The sequence below is a fragment of the Microchirus variegatus genome, assembly GCF_963457635.1.
Source record: "Microchirus variegatus genome assembly, chromosome: 23".
NCBI classification, from domain to species: domain Eukaryota; kingdom Metazoa; phylum Chordata; class Actinopteri; order Pleuronectiformes; family Soleidae; genus Microchirus; species Microchirus variegatus.
In genome coordinates, this window is record NC_139824.1 from 18,248,598 (window position 1) to 18,274,364 (window position 25,767).

Below are 25,767 nucleotides of genomic sequence, written 5' to 3' on the forward strand. Positions count from 1 at the left end.
CTCTTGGTCTTATGACCAAAATTCCAAACTTTCCCTTTAACGTGACTTCAGAATACAAACACACACATGGAGGTGGACTGTCTGTGTAGATGTTGTGTGTACGCGACGTTTTGTGCTGAGAAACAACAACAAAACCTGTGGATGAAGTCACGGCTGAGAAGATGGAATCCAGATAATCTGTTCAAATCAGCCTCAAACTGGAAGACACCCAATTATCACAATTATCCTCTCGTGTGGGACGTGTGCCTTAAGCTTCGCTTCGTCAGTCAATCAAAAGCTGCAAAATAACACCAACCAGGTGTTCGCCGACGTGTTCAAATAAACACTGTACACGTGCTCTAGTGTGCCCGACAATGGCAAACACGGTGGATCTCCATCACTTAAACAACATTAGCAACCGTTGCTAGGTAGACGACGACGACGACGACAAACAGCGCTCTGCTAACGTCCGACAGTCACGAGGCGTCAGGACCGTTTTCCATCACATGACGGAAAGCGATGCGTGTGCATGTGACTCCTCGTCCTCCTCCGTCACTGCTCTGTCATAATTAAGTCAAACGTTTATATATTTTATGCACAATCTCTGTTAAATGAGCTGTCATTTACCAGAACGTCTGCTTGTGCCTCAGTTCTCTCACACTGTGTTGTCATGACCACCGTCAAGACCGAGTCACATCTGATCCGTCGTTCTTCATCATCATCCTTCATCGTCGTCACCAGGTCACAGAATACTCATCAGCACCGGCGTGTGGACGTGTCCAGGTGCTAAAGACACATTATTCTACTCCAGCTGTAACACAGCCATTCTCTCCTGATTACAATAATAATAATAATAATAATAATAATAATAATAATAATAATAATAATAATAATAATGTGCTGGTTAAAGCTTCTCCATTATGAGATTTTAGCTTTAACTGTTGAATACAAACGTTAACTGCAGATATTTGGATTATGGATTAAAGATAGACAGAGTATAAGATAATATATGTTTTTATAACGGTAATAACAAGACATTCGGTCATAATTATCACCTTAACAATTACATATATAGAAATGAGCTTGTTTGGTGTATTAATTACAGTATTGTTTACATCACTTTAAATAAATGTCTCTGTTTTTGCATCATAAACATGCTTTTATTGTGAAGTATACGTCATTCCATATCAAAACAAGCACTTTTACTTTGAAATTCTGAGAAATAGCATCATGAATAACTTATCATGATGGAATATTGTGTTTTAATCACAGCTTGTACATTTTTTCCCCACTTTTTGACCCGATTTGACGCTCACTGGCCCCCAGGATATTTGATTTTGTGATATTGGTACACACAAAACAATGGTATCATGCTATCCCTACAGTATTATGGATTATTGATCTAACTAGTAGTAACTAACACTGGTTTCGAGGAAACAGTCGTCATATTAAGCAAACTCTCTCACAAACACACGAAGAACACAAGGAAGGTTTTTATTCCTGTGTGTTTACGAGAATATCTCGCTTTTCATTCCCTGCACAGTGGGAGCAACGGTGGAGACTCTGCTAATCCCACTGAGATTAGACCAGATGAAGAGAGAGGAGAGGAGAGAGGAGAGAGGAGGAGAGGAGAGGAGAGGAGAGAGGAGAGAGGAGAGAGGAGAGAGGAGAGGAGAGAGGAGAGAGGAGAGAGGAGAGAGGAGTGGAGAGGAGAGGAGGAGGTAACAAAGAATAAAAAGTTGACGACAGGAAGGCAGAAAATGATCACATGGTCTGGTGCCAAACACAGAGCACTTCACTGCTGCCGCCACACTTTTGCCTCTGTGCAACAACATCATTGACAATAATGTGATCGTAACGACACGTCTGATACACAGGCCTGCAGCCAAGCAACCAGTGTGTGTGTGTGTGTGTGTGTGTGTGTAGCTCACAAGTCATCATCATCATCTCAAGACCAAATCCTTGTGCACAACGTGTGCATAACGCAGCTTAATGGAAATATAAATAAATACAGGCTGTGGCAGCAGTATGGTTTAGTAGAACACACACACACAGACACACATGCACGCGCACACACACACACACACACCCTGACGCACACACACAAACAAACGATTGACCTTGATAGAGGCTACTTTAAAAAGCCTACAGTCATAAATTCATACATTCATACTCGACGCCTTGAGACACACAGACATATGCACGTAAAAAGACATCAGGTACACACACACACACACACACACACACACACACACACACACACACACACACACACACACACACACACACACACACACACACACACACACACACACACACACACACACCATATTGTTGGAGCTAAATGTAGACGAGGAGACGACTGTGAGACGACGTGATATCTGGCAGGGAGAGGGAAAAATACACGGAAAAACACACAACCCTCCTTTGGTGAATCAACACACACACACACACACACACACACACACACACACACACACACACACACACACACACACACACACACACGAACAACAGCTGGGCAGCAACACTGGACACAAACACTGCACACACACAGGCAGACACAGATTGTTGCCGTTTACCTTTTGGTGCGTCGAAACATGGTTGCTAGCTGCAAACGCTGCGCTGCCAAGTGAACATGAGAGCAGCTGAGTCTTCACACAAACACACACACACACACACACACACACACACACACGTGAGGAGAGGCAGTCGAGAGGCAGCGATTATACTCGACGCCGGCGTGCGGAGCCTCTTCTGGACAGTTAAACACACTGTGTGTGTGCGTGTGTGTGCGTGTGTGTGTACGCAAGAGGGGAAACGTACGAGTGTGTGCATAAAATGTCAGCTGTCAGAGAGAGAGAGAGGGAAGAGGAAAGAGATGGAGAGAGAGAGGGAAACAGGCTGCTGAGAGAGAGAGGGAGAGGATTGTGGGGCTGTTCTCAAGGGTATCGGCCAAGGCAGGAAGTGCAGAGTGACAGTGTGGGGGGGGGGGGGGCACAGGGATGGAGAGAGAGAGGGTGGGGGTGAAAGCAAGTGTAAACAGAATGAATGAGAGAAGCAAGGATGCAAAAAAAAGAGAGAGAAACAGGGTGGAAGCCAATCAGAGGTTGAGATGATGAAGATGAAAGTGAATGATGAGAGAGAGAGAAATTAGCAAACCATGAGGTATTCTGTGTAGAGCTGCAACTAACCATTGTTTTCGTAATCGATTTATCTGTCGATTATTTTCTTGATTAATCGATGAATCGTTTGGTTCATAAAATGTTAAAAAACGTTGATCAGTGTTTGTCAAAGCTGGAAATGACGATGTTCTCTAACGTCTTTGTTTTTGTCCACAAACCAAAATGATTCAGTTTTTAATGATTTCTTTGTTTATGTGGAGCAAAGACTAAGAAAATATTCACATTTAAATGGACACTGTGTAGTATTTATGGGTTTATATGACCCAAAATCCACTTTTTTATACATATTATGTGCTCCTGCATTGTCTAGTTTTTGTTTCATTTTCGTAGTGTTTCAAAAAGTCATGTAAAATAACACGGTCGCGGGCCGCGGTTGCATAGCCACTGTTAGCAGAGAGACGCCATGTTTCTACCGGAGCCTGTAAGGACAAACGCGAGAGAACAAATCAAGCGTCTCTTTAAATGTAGCAGGAAGTCCCGCCTCCTCTCTCTCCGCTTCGTCTGCTACGGCCGCGGTAGCTCCGCCCTCTCCCTCACCTCACGAACCTCATCTGCTGACACGGAGAAAGACGACGAGGACGACATTTGACCGGCTGAGGACACCGTAGCGCTCAGGGAAGGGAGGGGGTGAGCGGAGGAGCAGTTCTTTGTTGTAAATTTCAGCCTCTCCTCTAGATGGCACTATAAACTACTTACTTCACCTTTAAGAAGCTGAAACAATCAGAAATCTGTTTTGATCATGAAAAAAAGCTTCAAACCCATTATCGATGATCAAAATAGTTGGCGATTAATTTAGTAATCGATTAATAATCCATTCATCGCGCTTTAGCCTACAATTTAAAAAAAAACGTTTTCTGATCACCTTGACCTCGACTGTGTCCGTTCTGCCCAAAGTCAAACTAAAGTCATGAAGCGACTACGGCAAAAATGACGGCTCATTTCCTTAAATAAATATAGCGGACGCAGGAGCAGACGCTGAAAAGGAAGCCGTGCTTTTACTGAGCCTTTAAAAATGTTAATGTACATGTATTATTGATGTGTGTAAATGTAAATCTGAGTGCCACAAACATGGAAGAAAGTATTCGGGGGATGGATTTACACGGGAATCAAACCAACTACTTTTTGCACTCTGGCATCGTCTGGATATCAAAGAAGCTGTTCTGTAATGCACAAGTGTGTGTGTGTGTGTGTGTGTGTGTGTGTGTGTGTGTGTGTGTGTGTGTGTGTGTGTGTGTGTGTGTGTGTGTGTGTGTGTGTGTGTGTGTGTGTTCTTGTACTTGCAGCATACTGAGGACCAGTGAGGTTTTTTAACCAACACTGGCCGGTCCTCACTTTGTTTTCATTGAAATCACTTCCTTAGGTTGCTATAACATGCTTTACTCAATTTGTAAAAAAAAATCAAAATTCTAATTTTGGACGACATAGTATAGTATGACGTTTTTGTCAAATTTTGGGTCAATTTTTTTTTTTTCAAATTTTGGACGATATAGTATAGTATGAGTTTTTCGTCAAATTTTGGACCAAAAATTTTGGGTCAAAAATTTTGGGTCAAATGTTTTTAAAAATTTTGGTCGATATAGTATAGAATCAATTTTTTTTCAAATTTTAGACCAAACATTTTTTTTCTCAAATTTTGAACGACATAGTATAGTATGATGGTTTTGCCAAATTTTGGACCAACATTTTTTGGTAAAAAAATTTTTTTTAAATTTTGGTCGACATAGTATAGTATGACGTTTTTGTCACATTTTGGACCAAAAAAAATAAAAATTAAAAAAAAAATTCCAGCCCTTTCTGCTCTGGGGCTCCACCTGCAGACATTTTATGGTACTCGAACCAGTAGTTCTTTGTAGATGTCGTTCATGAAGTAGATATTTGTAATTGTGTTGATTTATAAAGTGGAAATGCTGGTCCTCAGTATGCAGCAAGTACAAGAATGTGTGTGTGTGTGTGTGTGTTCCTCCTTCCCTTTAAAACAAACCCCACTAAATGTTAAAGCTGACATGGGCTGACAGTTGCACAGCGGTGCTGAGGGGAGTGACTCAATAATGGATGCTGTCTCTAATGTGAGAGTCTGGACGGATAAAATATACATGGGCGAGAGGATGGGGGGGGGGGGATGAGGGTGGTGATATCACTGGGGGGGGGGGGGGGGCACAGACAGACAGGGACGAGGAGCATGATATCATATAGAAGGCTCACAGAAGAATATTTAACCTCTCAGTGTCATTTTTGTTTTATTAGGACTCTGGCTCCGCCCACATGACGACAAACTCTAACAGCAAAGGCGGAGCTGGGCTGTTGGTGACTTGGCCGTGAGCCTCCAGCGTCTCCTTTATATCATGCTGTGACATCTGCCAGCCAGCCACACGGGGTCAGAGGTCACACACACACACACACACACAAATCAAGTCGGCAGTAAATTGTAATAACACGTCGCACATCAAATACGCCAGGTATGTATGTGTATATGTGTATATGCTTCAGACTGTTTGTGCCAGACAGGAGCTCTGTCCACAGTGTGATGCATGCAGAATACAGAGCAGCTGCACAGCTACACACACACACACACACACAACACACACACAAATAAAGAAAATACTTCTTACTAAAGCCATGCTTCCTATTTACAATAACTCTGTCAACAACGCTCTCTGTGCACCAGCAAAGCTTTATATACACTGTAAATCATTTCTGTGAATTTATGGCAGAATTTCTACAGGATTAAGGTGTTTTTTAAATGATTTTTTGAAATTGAAAATTCAGGAAATGATCCATTTTCCCTGATGTACTTTGATAGTGAGCTGACTTTCTTCTCAAAAACAAAAAGTATCTCAGAATTACTTGAAATTTACCATCATACTAGTCGGCATCGCCCTGAACAAGTATCCGTTGAAAATATTTGAAAATCTCTTAAGGAATATTTTTCATGAATTTTTGAAAATTCAGGGAATGATCATTTGTCCTGATGCACTTTGACAGTGAGCTGACTTTCTTCTCAAAAACAAAAAGTTTCCCGGAATTACTTGAAATTCACCATCATAATAGTCGGCATCGCCCTGAAAAGGGATCTGTTGAAAATATTTGAAAACCTCTTAAGGAATATTTTTCAGGAATTTTTGAAAATTCAGGAAATGATCATTTTCCCTGATGCACTTTGACAGTGAGCTGACTTTCTTCTCGAAAACAAAAAGTTTTTCGGAATTACTTGAAATTCACTATCATAATAGTCGGCATCGCCCTGAACAAGGATGCGTTGAAAATATTTGAAAATCTCTTAAGGAATATTTTTCATGAATTTTTGAAAATTCAGGGAATGATCATTTGCTCTGATGCACTTTGACAGTGAGCTGACTTTCTTCTCAAAAACAAAAAGTATCTCGGATTGACTTGAAATTCACTATCATAATAGTCGGCATCGCCCTGAACAAGGATCCGTTGAAAATATTTGAAAATCCCATAAGGAATATTTTTCATAAATTTTTGAAAATCAGGAAATTATCCATTTGCCCTGATGCACTTTGACAGTGAGCTGACTTTCTTCTCAAAAACAAAAAGTTTCTCGGAATTACTTGAAATTCACCATCATAATAGTCAGCATCGCCCTGAAAAGGGATCTGTTGAAAATATTTGAAAACCTCTTAAGGAATATTTTTCAGGAATTTTTGAAAATTCAGGAAATGATCATTTTCCCTGATGCACTTTGACAGTGAGCTGACTTTCTTCTCGAAAACAAAAAGTTTTTCGGAATTACTTGAAATTCACTATCATAATAGTCGGCATCGCCCTGAACAAGGATCTGTTGAAAATATTTGAAAACCTCTTAAGGAATATTTTTCATGAATTTTTGAAAATCAGGAAATTATCCATTTGCTCTGATGCACTTTGACAGTGAGCTGACTTTCTTCTCAAAAACAAAAAGTATCTCAGAATTACTTGAAATTTACCATCATAATAGTCGGCATCACACTGAACAAGGATCCGTTGAAAATATTTGAAAATCTCTTAAGGAATATTTTTCATGAATTTTTGAAAATTCAGGGAATGATCATTTGCCCTGATGCACTTTGACAGTGAGCTGACTTTCTTCTCGAAAACAAAAAGTATCTCGGAATGACTTGAAATTTACCATCATAATAGTCGGCATCGCCCTGAACAAGGATCTGTTGAAAATATTTGAAAACCTCTTAAGGAATATTTTTCATGAATTTTTGAAAATCAGGAAATTATCCATTTGCTCTGATGCACTTTGACAGTGAGCTGACTTTCTTCTCAAAAACAAAAAGTATCTCAGAATTACTTGAAATTTACCATCATAATAGTCGGCATCACACTGAACAAGGATCCGTTGAAAATATTTGAAAATCTCTTAAGGAATAATTTTCATGAATTTTTGAAAATGTTCAAAGATTTCTGAATTAATTATAGCTCTGTGATGAAAGTATTTTTATTGAAATGCCTCCACATCCATGGTCACAAGAGTTTCATTATATTATTATATTAAATGTGTTCATTATTATAATTTTTTACAGGGACAACGTGCAATTATTTTAGTAGTGAATATAAAACGGTTGTAAAATGCCAAAAAATACTTATTTTTATTGCCAATAATAAGAGAACAGCTTATTATCATGTTACTCAAACAAATGACACCCTTCAATATAAAAGGAGGGATAAAGAATAAGTTGTTTAGTCTCACGGTTGATCCAGACAAAGAAAGAGTAAGAGTAAAAGAAAGCACATTTCAGCACCATGGACAGAGACCGCATGAAAGCAAATCTATTATTTTTAGTAACAAAGTGACTGTTTTCCTGAACAAGCACCACAAATTAAGATATTTAAATCAGTTTCCTCACATCTCAGGACCTTTCCATCCCATTCAGCACAGGAAAATGACTTTTCAGAGACTCACAATCATTCAGTCACTCAACGGAATCCATCTTTGAGGAGAAGCCAATTTATTGTCTCGGAGAGGCCAATCGTATTTCTGTGGAGCTGCCTCTGAATGTTAATGTCCAGTGTTTTTTTGTTATTTTGACACTGTGGGAAAAGTTCAATTAAAGATTTCATTGAAGAGGAGAAAGTTAAACTTCTATTTCTGATGTTAATCTTTTCGACAAAACGACATCGTTCTCTGTGGAGCTTTTATTTGAATAAACGTGTACATATTATAAATATACGGTATTAAATAATTACCAGATGTGGTGTCTTTGCTTTAATGCAAAATTTAGACTCAGCATCATCAATTACAATTTTCATATATATATATATATATACATATATATACGCACATATGCATATATACACACACATATATATATATACATATTTATGTGTGTTATATATATATATACATACACGTATATATAGATACACACACATATGTGTGTATATTTATATATATACATATATATGTGTGTTATATATATATACATACACGTATATATATATACATATTTATGTGTGTTATATATATATATACATACACGTATATATATACACACACATATATATGTGTGTATATTTATATATATACATATATATGTGTGTTATATATATATACACACACATATATATACACATGTGTGTGTATATATATACATATGTGTATGTATATATACACATATATATATACATATATACACACATGTATATATATGTGTGTATATATATATATACATATGTGTATGTATATATACATATCTATAAACATATAGATATGTATGCACACACATATATATATACATATAGATATATATACACACATATATATACATATGGATATATATACATACTGTATATATTTACATACATATACATATGTGTATATATATTTTGCATTAAAACAAAGACACCACATATGGTAATTAATTAATACCGAATTACTTCAATGGGACTAACTTATTATGAATTACTGACAACACTGTGGCCAATGTTGTTGTTTGTGAAACAGTTGGTCAAAGAGGTTTTTATGCACAACATGAACACGAAATATCTCAACTGCTCTATGCTACACTTTCTCAGCCGTTTCCGTCTTCCCAGAGCTACGCGGGGGCTGTGAGGTCACATCACGCCTCTCCCGCTGCTCCACTTTCATAGCGACAGATTGGCCCGAGCGGGAGTGAAGGGGCTCACACACACACACACACGCACGCACACGCACACACACACACACACACACACACACACAAAGCTCCGACGCGCTGCAGTCTGAAGACAAGACTCCCAACTGTGGAACACCATCACTTAACCGTGATGACTTCCTGCGACAACCATGGAAATATCCCAACACTTAAATATAGAACGGTGCGTTTTTAGCCCAGAAAACAGCTTGTGAATCACACACACACACACAGAACCACAGGTAGAAAAAAGACATTTTGTTGGATAAATACGTTGCCATGACACATTGAAGTGACTCATTTGTCTCCTTGTTCCTGGATACTTTCGCCCAGGACCGTATTACTCGATCCATTTCTCTTTCTTCCAGTGCCATACGACAAAAATAACTACTGACAAAGACCTGGTTTTCATAAATCTGAAGTCGTATTCTCTTCCCATGTTGGAGCAAGTGCAGTACTCATGTTCCACATTTCAAACAATCATATAAAAGCTATACGTTTGTCATCGTCTATGACGCGTCTGTGAATTCTGTTTGTGTTTGGCTTCGTTGCTTTGCACGTGTCGATTGTTTATCCGGGTTTTTATTCTGTATTATAATAAGTTTTTGTTGTGTGTGCTGCAGAACGAGAAGCCACTGTAACCCACTGTTCTACTTTTAATCTGTTTTCTGTATCAAAATACAATTTATTGCTATAAAAATATGTTGTTTTCTCACTTTTTCTGCCAGAAAAAACGAAACAAATCTTCAAATCCAACATAATTCCAGACTCCACATGTGGTGTCATCACACACACACATACAGAGAACATAAATGTGTGTGTGTGTGTGTGTGTGTGTGTGTGTGTGTGTGTGTGTGTGTGTCGGTGTGAACTCACCCGCTGCTTTTTCGAGGCAGAGGAAGATCCTTCTGGTGAGAAAGAGGAAGCAAAGAGAGGAAAAAGAAAAGAGAAGCAGAATCATTAGATGAGTCTGTTACTGCAGAACTCTCATTACAGTGGGAAACATCATTCAAGTGTATTATTATTATTATCATTATTATAAGAGCGGTGATGAAATATGAATTAGCTTCAACACTGTGAACAGAACAGCAGCTTATTTAGAAAAAGAGAAAGAAATCTAATTAGTTTTACAGTCTTTCCTGTTAGTTCTTAATGGATTATTTTACTGACAGCTCTTATTAAATCTCATAAACTGATAAACTCACATTTAGACGTCCCGACTTCTGCTAATCATTGTTTTTAACCACGTCGAAATAAACAAATTATAAATGAATAATTAATAATTAACCACGTGCTGTTGGAGAAGATCTGAAACTAGCGACGGAGACGATTAAGGACAATGTTACTACAATAAAACGAGAAGCTCGTTTCCTTTCAAGACTTCCACCGAAAAGGGAGTTATTTTTCCCCAATCAGTGGAGTCGCCCCCTAGTGGTCAACTGCTACTTTCACCTCTTTATTAAAGGCGCCATATGTAAGAATGTGGTTAAAAAAACGGTTACTACATTCAAATTCAAAAATACCGAGGTCTTTTTTAGGTTTGGTTTCCTGACGTAACTGGCAACCCGTGGTCGCTCGGCAGCTGAGACTCTACTGACTGCAACGATTGGTAGACGGCGGTAGGTGGCGCCACATGACGCCGAAACATAAACATGATTTGCAGTCTGCAAAATATTTTAGTTTAATGCGAATATTTTGTCTGTACTGTTGTTGTTGGTGAGTTCAGTTTGTTATATGAACATTATTCCTGAGTCTCTGTGACACATTAGGAGGATTTTATGATTTATTACATAATGCACCTTTAAAGCTCCCATAGAGTGGTCCTGTTGCACATATATGTTAGTTATGGAGGTCTACTTACATACATTAACTTCTTTTTATGCTCAAAAACCTCCTAGTTGCTGTAAACGAGCCGATAAAAATCTGTCCTTTTTGAAGCAGTACACTAAAAAACAGCGTTAATTGGAACTTCCGGTCTTAGTTACGCTTTAAATGACAATAGTTTGATCCTTGCTTCTTAAACACTAAAGATCGTCAAACCTTCTCCTTCTACAGCGAATAAGAAAATCATTGACTCAAATTGGCACCGATTCCTCTGCTGATTGATTGATTTAATTTGTGAATCCTCGCTTTAACGATTACCTAAGAAACACTGCGAGAGCCTCATTTGCATATGATGACAAACAGTATAATAAAGCTATACTGAAGGCGTAATTTGGTTTGATTGAGTCATATTCCTGCCCTGGTTGTTCAGGCTGAGTAGGAAGCAGATTGTAAAGTGATCCGTCCAAAGTGTCTGGAGACTTCAGAGCCTCAGGAGCAGCAGGTCGAACGGAGCCAAAATCAATTTAGAAAGAAAAAATAAAAAAAATTGTTGTTGCTATATTTATGATTCTGGGACACGAGAGCAAGGACTCTGATGTGATAAGGAACAATCCGTGTGCTGCTTGTTGTCCATTTATTCCCAATCTGATTGCATTTAACACTCGGCCTAAGTGAGATTAGGTTACAGTCGGTCTGTCCTGCAGATTATCTACGGTCCAGTGTCTCGTCTCAAAAGATATCATTTGTTTTGTTTGACTCGGGGAAGCTTAACGACACACGGAGAGAGAGGGAAAAATGAGAGGCTGTTGTTGATTTTCCACAGAATTTCAGACTCTCTCTGTGTGTGTGTTTTTGTAGAAGTAAAGCAAACAAAGACGAGCTGATGAAACACGACTTGACAGCTGGAGCCGTCGTCTCCACACAAACTTGCTTTTTCAACACTGTGAGGCAGCAACAGTCACATTTAATATGAAAGTATGGTGAGTTAGAGGAACAGGAGAAACACAAAATGTGTATTTTGTGTCTTCTTCTAAACTAATTTATGTTTTTTTTTTGTTTTTTTTACTCTGCTTTTATTAATCTGTTAGACTGTTCCATAATTTAACCCCCGAGATTGAAGCACACCCACTTTTCAAAGTTGTCCTGGCACACACTGCAATTTTAAATTTAAAAAAGTATTTATTTGTGTGTTATTTCTTGCTTTGAATATTATTTGTGCTGTTTTTGACTGAATTGTATTTTTAAGAAGAGTTAATTTGTTTGTCTCTATTATCCTGACTTATTTATTTATTTATTATTAATCTGACTGCCCTTGCAGCTGCATCACCGTTGTAATCATCATTATTATTATCATTATTATTATTATAATAGGGGAACTGAACAAGGGCAGTGAAGCTGTGTAAGTGTGGGGGAAACATATGTAAAACAACTTAAAGGCGCCATATGTAAGAATGTGGCAAAAAACAGTTACTACATTCAAATTCAAAATACCGAGGTCTTTTTAGGTTTCGTTTTTCTGACGTAACTGGCAACCCGTGGTTGCTCGGCAGCTGAGACTCTACCGGCTGCGATGATCGGTAGACGGCGGTAGGTGGCGCCACATGACGCCAAAACATGATTTCAAAACATAAACATGATTTTCAGTCTGCAAAAGACTTTGTTTTAATGCAAATATTTTGTCTGTACTGTTGTTGTTGGTGAGTTCAGTTTGTTATATGAACATTATTCCTGAGTCTCTGTGACATATTAGGAGGATTTTATCATTTATTACAAAATGCACCTTTAACAACCAATTATATATAATGCAGAAAAGGGCAGTCAGATTAATAATAAATAAAAAAGGCATATAAGGATATAGAGACAAACACAAATGAACTCTTCTTAAAAACACAAGCTCTAAAATTTCCAGACCTGATTCAGTCAAAAACTAAATATAACTTAGAAAAATAAAGACGTTTTTAACATTTAAAATTGCAGTGTGAGCCAGGACAACTTTGAAAAGTATGTGTGCTTCAATCTCAGGAGTCTAAACAGTCTAAAAACATAAATTAGTTTAGAAGAAGACACAAAATACACATTTCAAATAAATATAAGGATGAAGAACAGCAGTTTGATCCAAGACAGAGATGGAAACGTGTTATATGTGTAATATGTAAATATTTGTTGATGGGATAAAGTTGTGTATACATTAAGTTGTGTGTAATAGGTACATATACGTTTATACTTCTGCTATACTACTCCATTTCAAACGTGACAAGACGTATAAGTATTTCCGTCTTTCCCACATAATAAGAGTAAAACAACAAAAATGAGATGATGTGACCTACATGCTCTGGATGTGTAGCTCAAGAGCTTAAAGGTAAAATCTCAAAGTGACATTAATTATAGTTAATGTCAGTATTTCTGCACATATAAACACAAACACCTCCTTTGGCTACGCTCTCGTACATTACGCACACACGCCGTGAATATCCGCTAACGTTTAAACGCGTTTCTTTCTCCCTCTGCTCGACAGTGAGGGAAAGTGTTTTGCATAAACGCTGGTTTATTTATTTATTTATTTATGTATCTATGTTTGGTTTATATTTACCCAAGGACAAAGCAAAGTCCAACTGGAAACCAAAGAAAAGGAAAAAAAAAAAAAGAAAATGTTAATATGCTGCCGCAGCCGCCGTCGTGGGCCAAGTCGTGAGGCTTCTGTTGTTGCGTTTGCTTCGTTCTGCCAAATGTGACGGCAGATTGTGAGGCTAATGTCACACCGTGGATTATTCTACAGCCTTCACATTGTTATCTGAAGGAGCTGCTCGGACACTCGTCCAAACGCCGTCTCACACACTCTTTCACCTTTATCACTTTCCGGGTCTATTAATAAACCTGTTTGTTCTTCTCATCGTGTCCAGTTCTGTCTCTTCCGGGCTTTAAGCCTCAGACTTCTCTTGTGGCGTGATGAGACATTCAAGGCCAGATAAAGTAGTTCAAACATCTAAAGCCGTTCCCCCGAATGTATTCTGGCTCACATCAGCTGCTTTGATGTAAACTCTGAGTACAGAGAGAGACAAGCATTTCTAAATAATCCTGACATCAGAAGAAAGTGGTGGACGTGGCACAGAGTTTCAGAGTTTGGCAAAAAACACTTGGATCTTCTGCAGCGATCACACACTCAGCCCCCGTGATTAGCATGTGGGAAATGGGCAAACGGGCCACGACTAAACACTGGACAAATTGTACTGTGTACTTTGATATTTGACCTGTTCATTGAGACTAAGGGTGAATTCCAATTCCTTGCTTAAAGGGATAGTTCGGAATTTTGGACATAAGACCTATTTTCCAACTCGGCCGCTGTGATGGAGACGTCTGGAGACGTTTTCAAGAAATTTCATTCAGTTCTTCTAGTTGCCGAGTTCGCTGATGCTATGGCTAGCGCAAGTCAATGATACAAGTTAGCATGGCATTAGAAACGCTCATACCGACTCCACAGTGCACCAGAGGCAAATCGATTGTAACGGCAGACTATCGACGTACATATCTGTGTTGATAGAATGTTTGAAATAAAACCAACCTTGCAATTTGAAGGATTTATGTCTCAGCAGCAGCAGCAGCAGCGCTATTCAACTGAAAGGATTGTGTCTTAGAGGCAAATATTCTGAGATTATCATGCACTTATACACAAAATCTATTCCTAAACAACAGTAAGAGATCTTAATTTGAAGCTGTGTGTCGTCTCCCTCACCAGCTCCACATATAATACCTGTCTTTAATGTCAACCGTCAAATAAAGAACTGTGAAAGTTCAACACCTGTAAATGACAAATAAAAGGGAATGGGTTCCAGGGGGAGCTATTGAGTCATATCACCACGTCCACGTCTAGGGCTATAAACGATGTAAATTGAAGGTCACCAGTTCGAACCCCGGTTGAAGTGAAACGAATACCGAGGGCCTTTCTACACACTGAGACATCAAAGTACGAGACTGTACAAGGTACAAATACTTTGTCGCTCCAGTTGCACCCTATCAGCGTACAAGCACTGTACCTTTAAAATGTGTACCTGCTTGTTTGTACCCCTAGTGACAAATATGTACCTGTACACGCTGGAGCGACAAAGCGTTTGTACCTTGTACAGTCTCGTACTTTGATTTCCTAGTGTGTGTGTGTCCTGCAGTTTGGGGTTTAGGTGTTAATTAGACACTCTAATATTACGATATATACAGTATTACAATATGCAATGTGTTATTAAATAACAATACATGAGACAAAGAAAGAAAGAAAGAAAGAATCCCTTCCTTCCCTCGCTCCCTTTTTTTCAGTCTATTGTCTGAAAGCAGACAGCTAAGAAATCCACATATGCTAATAGGTTGTTAAAATGGGGTCTACTACAGCTCACAGCTGCTGCCCCTGCCTCAGTCTACTCTACGTCCTGCTGCTGCTGCTGCTGCTGCTGGTCGGTCCTGGTCCCTGAGGGCACACACAGGGGCCGTTAGGCCACCATTAGTCCTGTTAATGGCTCTGACAACTGTGCCACATCCTCAGCATTTAGACCTCCACCGTCTGAGATATGGATATCGACCACTTGAATGGAAATGGAGAGCGGGGATGGGGAGGGTAAGGGGGGGGGGGGGGGGGGCAGGTGGTGGTGGTGGTGGGGGGGGGGTCAATTTGATATGTACATACTCTGGGCATGAATGTAGCTGCAGTTCCGATCGTCTGAACACACAAACACATTAGCGTGCACTCAACATCTGACGAGCGAGTGTGGCTTTGACTCACCAGCGTGATGTCATCGTAAGAGTGTGTGAGTGTGTGTGTGTCTTCATTTCATACTGTTCATATCCTGGAACAGTGAGAGTGTTCAGGACTGTGTGTCTCGCTGTGTCCCAGAGTACAGTGTGCATTACTTTTAACCTTTATGTTCCTGTCTCTGTGCTCTGTGTGTTTCACAGGAAACTATCACTGATCTTTAAATCTGAGATCTGTGGCTTCAACCAAATCAAACTAAATGACATTTTTATTATTAATGTAAACCCTCTTCTTCTTCTTCTTCTTCTTCTCTTTCACATCCATAAATAAAGTTGTCTGGGGAACCTCCATTATTGACCTTGCAATGATGCAACACACAGGACCAATGTTTTTTTCTTTGGGGTTGGGTTTGCCTCAGATCGGCATGGATTTGCTCGCGTACAGATCAACTCAGTCGGTGTGATGGAGACGTCTGGAGACGTTTTCAAGAAATTTCATTCAGTTCTTCTAGTTGCCGAGTTCGCTGGTGCTATGGCTAGCGCAAGTCAATGGTTAGCAAGTTAGCATGGCATTAAAAACACTCATACCGACTCCACAGTGCACCCGAGGCAAATCAATTGTAACGGCAGACTATCTGTGTACATATCTGTGTTGATAGAATAATATTTGAAACAAAACTAACGTCGCATCGCATGGATTTTTGAGGGACTACTTTACTGCCGGAGTTATGACGCGCTGCTGCTGCTGCTGAGACATAAATCCTTCAAATTGCAAGGTTGGTTTTATTTCAAACATTCTATCAACTCAGATATGTACGTCGATAGTCTGCCGTTACAATCGATTTGCCTCGGGTGCACTGTGGAGTCGGTATGAGTGTTTTTAATGCCATGCTAACTTGTACCATTGACTCGCGCTAGCCATAGCACCAGCGAACTCGGCAACTGGAAGAACTGAATGAAATTTCTTGAAAACGTCTCCAGACGTCTCCATCACACCGGCTGAGTTGGAAAATAGGTCTCATGTCCAAAATTCCGAACTATCACTTTAAGGTGTGACCTGCCTCGGGATGAACAACTCCACACTACATTGGACACATGGAAGCAGCAGCAGCAGCAGGTATAGCGGAGGATAAAGCGGTCAAAGATGGACGTCTGATGGGCCAAATCAAACCCATTGATGGGCCAACTTTGACTCTAATCTGATATTATAATCCTTAAAGGAAACGGCCCTTCGTTGTGTCTGCTTTAATCTGTGAGGTCAAACAAGTAGAAACAGTAGAAGCGTCTACAGGACTGTAAACTTCCTGGAAGTCTGCAGTGTTGTGTTGTTATTCTAAATGATAACCATTTGTACAGGAAATCTTCTGCATTATTATTTATAAATAATGAGCGATTGTGCACATCACAGTACTTTAATTCACAAAGATCTGCATCAACTGATCAATGCCGTGCACACACACACACACGCTCGCTGAGACAAACATCTCCAAAGGAAGGAAGCTTTTACCATCGTCTTCCTTTGTCTTAATGTGCAAGGTGTGGACTAAGTGACTTAAGCCTAAACCACGCAAACGTTAATCTAGGACTCTCTCAGTCTCCTTTAAGTAGCCTTAACTGTGTTGTTGAGCTATGTTTGTAAAGTGATAAGTTCATATAATCAATTTGATTCAGTTTGTATAAAGTCATTCATGAACCTACATTTCTTCACATTTAAAGGCTCTGCATGTCGTCGGTGAACCACCATAAATGATTCTGGACCTCTGTTATAGGTTATGTGCCAGAAACTGTGCGACATTTGTCATCAGCACATAATCTGAAGGATTTACAGAGTGAAAATGAGTATGTAGGAGGATGTGAAGACATATAATCCAATACTATATAGTATATATAGTATAGAGCGATGCTATGTCAGACCTTGGACACTAATACATTGTGAAGACCATTCATTTTTTACATTTTTATAGAATCTGTAGGATTTAACTGGTTGTTAAAATCCATGGAGGGGATACGATAATCCAGTACTTTTAGGATGAATGATGAGATTACTAGAGAAAGCACTCCAAGAGCTCAAACATGGACCAAGGCTGCTCGGTTTCCTTTATCACCACCAAGAAAAAAAAACTTTTCTTTTCTCTTGTAGATATATAAAGAGGTGGAAATGTGAATTAACATTACTTTACATTCTTAGATCAGTACTTTTTCTTATACTTCAGTCAAATGTCATTTAAAAAAAAATGGTGGTATTTCTACTTAGAGTCGAATATTTCAGTCCTCTTTCCATGTCTGGGTGTGAATTCTCACCTGCAGCCTCCGTCTTCGGATGATCCCGGAATCATCCATGTCTGGCGCGTGTCCGGGTTCGCTTCACACCTGCCTCGTGGCTCCCGTGTTTTCCAGGTGACGTCGCCGAGAAGTATCTCCACTCTCGCGTGACTTCGGCACGGCACGGCGCGGCGCGGCTCAACAATTTATCACGACAAGCAGCCGGATTTCTGTGGAGCGACGTGGACTAAAATCAATAACCATCACTTATCGACGGAATCGCGATGATTAAGTGTCCGAACGGCGGTGTAATCGCTGGTGCGTCGCCGTGCGTAAATGTGCCAAAAAAAAAAGTCCTGAAAGAGCGCGGCAGACAAAAAACAGAGAGTCCTGATGAGAGGATTGAGATCAGCGCGAGCTGCACGAGCTCGACTCCAACAGCTGAGAGGTGGAGATGAAACGGAGATCAGCGCACGAGCCAAACAACTTTACGCGCATCTCCACAACATCATCCATCTGGCGCTCAGCGGCACTGACAGCGCGCTATACGGACATCCTGCAAACCGCGATGACCACAATGATTCAAACACTACACGCACGCAGCCACATCAGTGTGTGTGTGTGTGTGTGTGTCTGAACATACGCTGTCCATCCTGGTTATTATCAGCGCCCCGCGCACACACACGCGCACGGTGGTGTCACAGCATCAGCATCATTTAAGATAAAAAAAAAAAAAAAAACAGAGAAGCAGCGACTGTGAATTCGTCCCCGTGATGAAAACGCTCTCATCCCGGGTTCACGTTTTCATCCTCCGGTAAAAAAAAAAAAAAAAAAACAATCCTCGGTTTCCGCTCTTTCTCTCAGTCACACGGTGTGAGCTCTCACTCTCTCTCACTCTCTCACTCTCACTCTCCTCCTCTGTTCTTATGTTGCCGTTATTTTCTCCGTGGACAAATCTGATCTGTTCCTCCTCATCCTCCTCATCCTCCTCATCCTCCTCATCCTCCTCCTCATCCTCAGCTCCATCCACACTAACAAACACCAACCTCCCACTTCCTTCACCGAGCGACAGTTAACCCCTCCGCGACCACGCGCATGTGGAGAAGAGCGAGATGTTGTGGGACTTTTACCGGATTAAGAAACGACGGGTTTTCATACAGTTCCAGGGCCGGCACCTATATCCTCCATGGGGCCCTAAGCAAAATGTGATTTTGGGGCCCTCTGTAACTGCCAATAATAATGATTATTGATTTATTATTCACACACCTACTATGCTAAAGCTATTCTACTTATTCTACTCTGTTACAAATACAAATACACTTGTAAAACTAACAAATACACCAAATTTGCAAACTTACAGAAAAAATATTTCAATGAATATTTGGCTAAATCAGCAACTCCCCCTACTGGCGACACAGAGAATCAATACATAAAACCAAACAGTTTATAGATAAAATATTAAGATATTAAGGTCTGAAAATCTAAAAATGTGCACAATCTTTGGGGGCGGGATTCAAAATACACTCCTGTAATACACATATTTGACTTTTATATGTAAAAAAAAAACACAGCATTAAATAAAATAAACAAATATTTAACTAATAATGTAAATCAACAAAGGCACCGGGAACAAGGTCATAAAAACATATAAATAAAATAAATAAAAGGTTAAATAATCACATCTGACAACTATGTAAAAACTGTGAAAAAGCTTTGGTAAAAATGGGGAGAAAAATACGTAATTTTTATTTATTTTTATAACATCACTCTATGATGAATATATATGTGTATATCTGGAGCTTGAACTGTTTAAATGTAAAATTTAACACACAAAATCTGGTGTTTGTGCACAACTACAGTGTTTTTTCTCAATAAAAACGTTTTGTTTTTCATCTTCTTAAACTGTTAATACACTATTTTAACAGTGAATTGTGAAATAACTGCCAGATACTGAACGTTATTCTGCAAAAATGGGTAAAAACACTGACCTCACAGGACATTACGCACTCTGGGTGTCTAGAAAAGCACAAAAGAAATGTAATGCATAATAATAATAACAACATCGCTCTACGACACATATATATGTGTATATGTGGAGCTTAAACTGTTTAAATTTCAAATTTAACACACAAAATCTGGTGTTTGTGCACAACTACGGTGTTTTTTCTCAATAAAAACGTTTTGTTTTTCATCTTCTTAAACTGTTAATACACTATTTTAACAGTGAATTGTTAAATAACTGCCAGATACTGAACGTTATTCTGGAAAAATGGGCAGAAACACTGAGCTCACAGGACATTACACACTCCGGGTGTCTAGAAAAGCACTATAGAAATGCAATAAATAATAATAATAATATCGCTCTACGACATATTTGTGTATATCTGGAGCTTAAACTGTTTAAATTTCAAATTTAACACACAAAATCTGGTGTTCGTGCACAACTACGGTGTTTTTTCTCAATAAAAACGTTTTGTTTTTCATCTTCTTAAACTGTTAATACACTATTTTAACAGTGAATTGTTAAATAACTGCCAGATACTGAAAGTTATTCTGGAAAAATGGGCAAAAACACTGAGCTCACAGGACATTACGTACCCCGGGTGTCTAGAAAAGCACTATAGAAATATAATGAATATTATTAATAATAATAATAATAATAATAATAATATCGCTCTACGACATATTTGTGTATATCTGGAGCTTAAACTGTTTAAATTTCAAATTTAACACACAAAATCTGGTGTTTGTGCACAACTACGGTGTTTTTTCTCAAAAAAACGTCTTGTTTTTCCTCTCATTAAATTGTTAATACACTATTTTAACAGTGAATTGTGAAATAACTGCCAGATACTGAACGTTATTCTGCAAAAATGGGCAAAAACACTGAGCTCACAGGACATTTTCTGGCCCTTTTTGTGGTTAAAATAAGAAGAAAAAGGTGTTAAAGGGTTAAGACCAGGTTTAACAAATACACACACACGGAGAGAATGAACATGGTCAAATACCTACATGAAGATATATTATTCTGAATAAATATACTGATATGCAAATCTCCATCTTACAAAGACGGTGATTGTGTGCAAAGGTGTCAACAGCAGCAGCAGGAAAACGATGTTGGAGCGAGTGACCCAGTTAGCAGCGTGTCTGACTTCATGGAATACATTAAGCTGATGCTGCTTTTTCTTATTAATGTTAAATAATTGATGAAGGCACATGAATTTTATATCTTTTTGTTCACGCGCTCTGAGATTAGATGATGAGGAGGAGGAGGAGGAGGAGGAGGAGACGGGAAACGCTCAAACGCCCAAAAAACTCTCAAGAAATGATGTCACTCTGTCTCTAAAGGACGCTCTGGCTGTCACATGACATCACCTCTCTCTCTCTCTCTCTCTCTCTCTCTCTCTGCGAACAAGAAGAAGTGAAGCAGAGCTGGGATCAGATTGAGATTGTTGGCCAGTGCGAGCATCGTCTCACAACAGCTACGTCAGCTCACATCACCACGTCTATTCATAGAGCGCAAGTGCAATAAAAAAATCTGCTGTGTGAGTGCGTTTATGTGCGGCTTAGGGTTCCCCAACTGTAATATTATTTTAAGTCAATGTCACTGCAGGTGCTGCACGTACAGTATGTACGCAGAACCACACTCTCTTAGACCATTGGTTCTCAAAGTGCGGCCCGGGGCCCAATGTCAGCCCGCAGAAACATTTCTGGCGGCCCCGCAATGAATAACAGTTGATAGTTTTAATCCAGGAGCGACCAAGTTTGTTAAATGTTTATTGGACATTACTGGATACAGACCAATAAGTGTAAACAAAAATACTGGGTATTTACCTGGTTTCTATATGGTGAATTTTAGTGTATTATTGTGTTATAAGCTGGTAATAAGCAGGTAGCTACAGCCCCCAATTACTAGCTATTTACCCAGTAAATATATGGTAACAGAAATGTGTTACTTGGTATTAACCTGTAATTAGAAGGTAAGAACAATGGCCAAAATACTGGGCAATTACCCAGTAAATTATATTAATGCTTAAATTACATTATATTAAAGCTTATATTACTTAAAGGTGCATTATGTAATAAATCATAAAATCCTCCTAATATGTCACAGAGACTCAGGAATAATGTTCATATAACAAACTGAACTCAACAACAACAACAACAGTACAGACAAAATATTTGCATTAAAAAAAATATTTTGCAGACTGCAAATCATGTTTATGTTTTGGTGTCATTTGGCGCCACCTACCGCCGTCTACCAATCACTGCACTCAGTAGAGTCTCAGCTGCCGAGCAACCACGGGTTGCCAGTTACGTCAGGAAAACCAAACCTAAAAAGACCTCGGTATTTTGAAGTTTAATGTAGTAACTGTTTTTGGCCACATTCTTACATATGGCGCCTTTAACAATTAGACTTTTAAAATGCCAAAAATATGGAAAATAACCATCATAATTCCCCCAAATCCCAGGTATCTTATTTATATTGTGTATCATTTGCAGATTAAAGTTTTTTTTCCCCCATTTTAAGTGACAAAAACTGCTCTTTATAATCCCTATAATCTGACTTGTTTGCCTTGATTCATAAAACAGGGAAACAACGTACGCTTTGCCCACAAATCCAAAATCTTTCCCTCCACAACTGCTCTGCAAATCAGAAGGAATCATCACTTCCAGTTTAGCACAATAAAAAAACACTGTGTGCTTCAGATCAGACATAAAAAGAGTAGTTATAAAAACCACAAGGTGCTAATGTTCTTCTGTTGTATAAACAGATATAATAGTAATATCTACACAGATATACCTACACCTCCTTTAGCCCTACGATTCATTACGATCCCTACACCTCTATCCTCCTCCTCCTCCTTCATCTTATTTCCAGCCTGGTTGTCTTGAAGAAAGTGGGTCACAGACGACAACTCTGCTAAAAGCCTGGGTCTGGGAGGACGAGCCTCTCTCTCTAAATAAAATAGCATACAGTCAGCGTCCTCAGCAGCTCCATCATCATATATACATAAATCCAACAAGACGGGGACCATGTCAGACATAATGTACGCATGCAGCTTGGTCACTTAAGTGGCTAAAAAGGGGGTAATTTCCACTCGCACGAGGCTGTGGGTGGTCAACGATGACAGGTCCACGCTCGGGAAAAGATGGGAGGAGTCAGAAGCTGCGTGGCTCCTCCTCTCAGACCGGGAAAATCAGTCACAAGATAAAAAAGATAGTCATTTACAGTCGGCTACGATAAATGTACGACTAATTACAATCATTGACGTGTGATTAAGACGCAGACAAACCCCCTCAGATAAGAAATCCAACCTAAGTGGATCAGCAACAATCAGGCCACTAATTGAATGATAAGCTGAAATGTGGGGTTGATTTAAAGGCCTCGACAGCGTCCGATTGTCTAATGACAGCGTGGAGGAGGTTATTCCACAGAGAGCTTTAGCATGAGAGGGAAAAAACCTGCTGTGACCTGCACTCTTAGAAATAAGGGTTCCAAAAGGGTTCTTCTACAAGGGCTGAGGTTCTACCTGGAACCATTTGTACCATAGCATCAGCGCTGTCTTGAGCTCTCCCTCTGCTGGACGACTGAGTAATTACTTCAAAGTGCAGCGCGAGACTCTTATAATAACAGAAATAAGGGTTCCAAAAGGGTCCTTCTACAAGGGCCGAGGTTCTATCTGGAACTATTTGCTTCTGAAAAACCCTTTCCCGAAGAAAGGGCTTTTCAAGGGTTCTTGGTAAAACTAATGGTTCCAGTAAGAACCATTTTGATCCAGAGAACCCTTTAAACCGTTTTAAATGGTTCTACCTATGAGGACAAGCAGAGTTCTCCTATGAGGACAAGCCGAAGAACCTTATATGGTTCTACTTAGCACTTAAGAGTGTGCTGATTAACTCTGGGACAGGACAGGAGCCCAGTGTTCTGCGCGTCCATGCAGAACTCCAGACGGCACATGAGGATCTCCGAGCACATTTACAATTTCCAAGTCAACAGAAGCGCCTTAAAATACTGATCTCACACGAGGCTAAAGGCACAGTGTGGGGATTCTGCATCGTCTTCAGACAGCAAAGACCATCCATCCATCTATCTTCTAGCACTTTATCATGGTACCAATCTCAGGACAGATCAACAGTCCATCACAGGGACAAACACAGAGACAATCAACCATTCACTCTCACACCCTACAATTCAATTTAAAGCGTCCAATTTATCCAATAGATGTTTTTGGACTGTTTTAAGTTCTGGAAAAGATTATCTGTATCTGATTAGCTGGACCTGTTCAGTAGATATGAACGAAAGTAGGTCGACGTCTTTAACGCAATCCCGTTTTTTTTTTTTTTAAATCCACTGTGAAACTTGAGTGTGCTGTGAATGTTCTTCCACCAGCAGGTGGTGTCAGCCCAACGTTGCGTTGCTATAGCAACACCTGCTGGCACAGTGTCTGTCGGTGGCACCGTTACATCCACAGCATTTCAGACAGATCTGAGAGAGAGAGACTGTGTGACAAAGCAAATGTTTCGATCTATAAATACACGTTTGTCTTTGTTGGACCATTAACTAAATAATTTACTATGGCGCTTGCTTACCATGTATTCTAATCTTTCTAATTTTACCCTTAGAATGTACTAAAGGAAGAAAATCAAACAGTAAATCACATTTTATATTAGTTTTCAACCAAGTTTGCACAAGTGCAAAAATAAAAATAGTCCTTTATGTTCACATTCAGGGATTTGTGTAACTATTAATAACGTTTTTTACTGTTTAATTGAAAATATACACGAGGAGTGCTAAATTTCTATACGTCAAACCTATATAAAACAAAAAAACTTCATATAAAATAAAACAAAACATGTTTCTTCTTGAATATAGTTGATCTGAGTGAAGTGCTAAAAATAACCGTACAAAACTGTAACCATGTCACCCAGTTTAAATGCATTAAAAGTCTGTTCGACAAACTTTAAAATGTCTGATATTGTGATAGGAATAAAAGAATAAGAGAATTCATTATGGTGCAACGGCGACACTGTGTGGTAATGACAGGGTACTACAATGAATACTGGCCACCACAGTGTATGTGTGAGCTAGATAAATGTTAAATTATAAATGTGCTCCAGTGGGTAAAGATAAAAAGAGAACAACACAAAGCAAAGATAGACAATATCTGTATGAGTGAGTACGTAAAACTACGATGTTTCATGAGCTCTTTACGAGAGAAAATTAAAGGTTAAAAATTACATTTATAAAAACTACATCTTGTCTACATTTTGTCACTTTTAATTCCCCCAAACATCCCCGAACATGAAGAGCAATATCATGTGGACATTTTAACTAAAAGTTAATTATCGCAATCCTGTATGCACTTTTGTACAATTAAAAATCATTAATTACATACATTTAAAACGGGTATGTTTGTGAAACCTACTGTAGATGTTGCCGTTTCTATATTTTTGTAAGCATCAGCACAAATATAATAACTTTAAGCAATTATCTAGAGCTGCAGCTAACGATTACCGTTTGGTCCGTAACATAATCGTAATAATAAACGTTAAAAAATGTCGATCGAACCTGGAAACGACTCGTTTTTGTCCACAAACCAAAATGAGTCACTTTCATTGATTTCGTTGTTATTTAAGACACTAAAACAATCAGAAAT

The 25,767-nt window shown here is 39.1% G+C and overlaps 1 protein-coding gene across 1 annotated transcript in view; it reads right to left on the minus strand.

Moving 5' to 3' along the window:
• Positions 1-18,184, minus strand: part of mast1a (microtubule associated serine/threonine kinase 1a) — a gene marked incomplete at both ends in the record, with an annotated part of 72,010 nt that extends 53,826 nt beyond the window's left edge. Inside the window, 2 exons of the mRNA XM_083909665.1 lie at positions 10,163-10,194; positions 18,146-18,184. Coding sequence (XP_083765791.1) covers positions 10,163-10,194; positions 18,146-18,184 — 71 coding nt within the window. The remainder of the gene's footprint in view (positions 1-10,162; positions 10,195-18,145) is intronic.
• Positions 18,185-25,767: the final 7,583 nt, after the last annotated feature.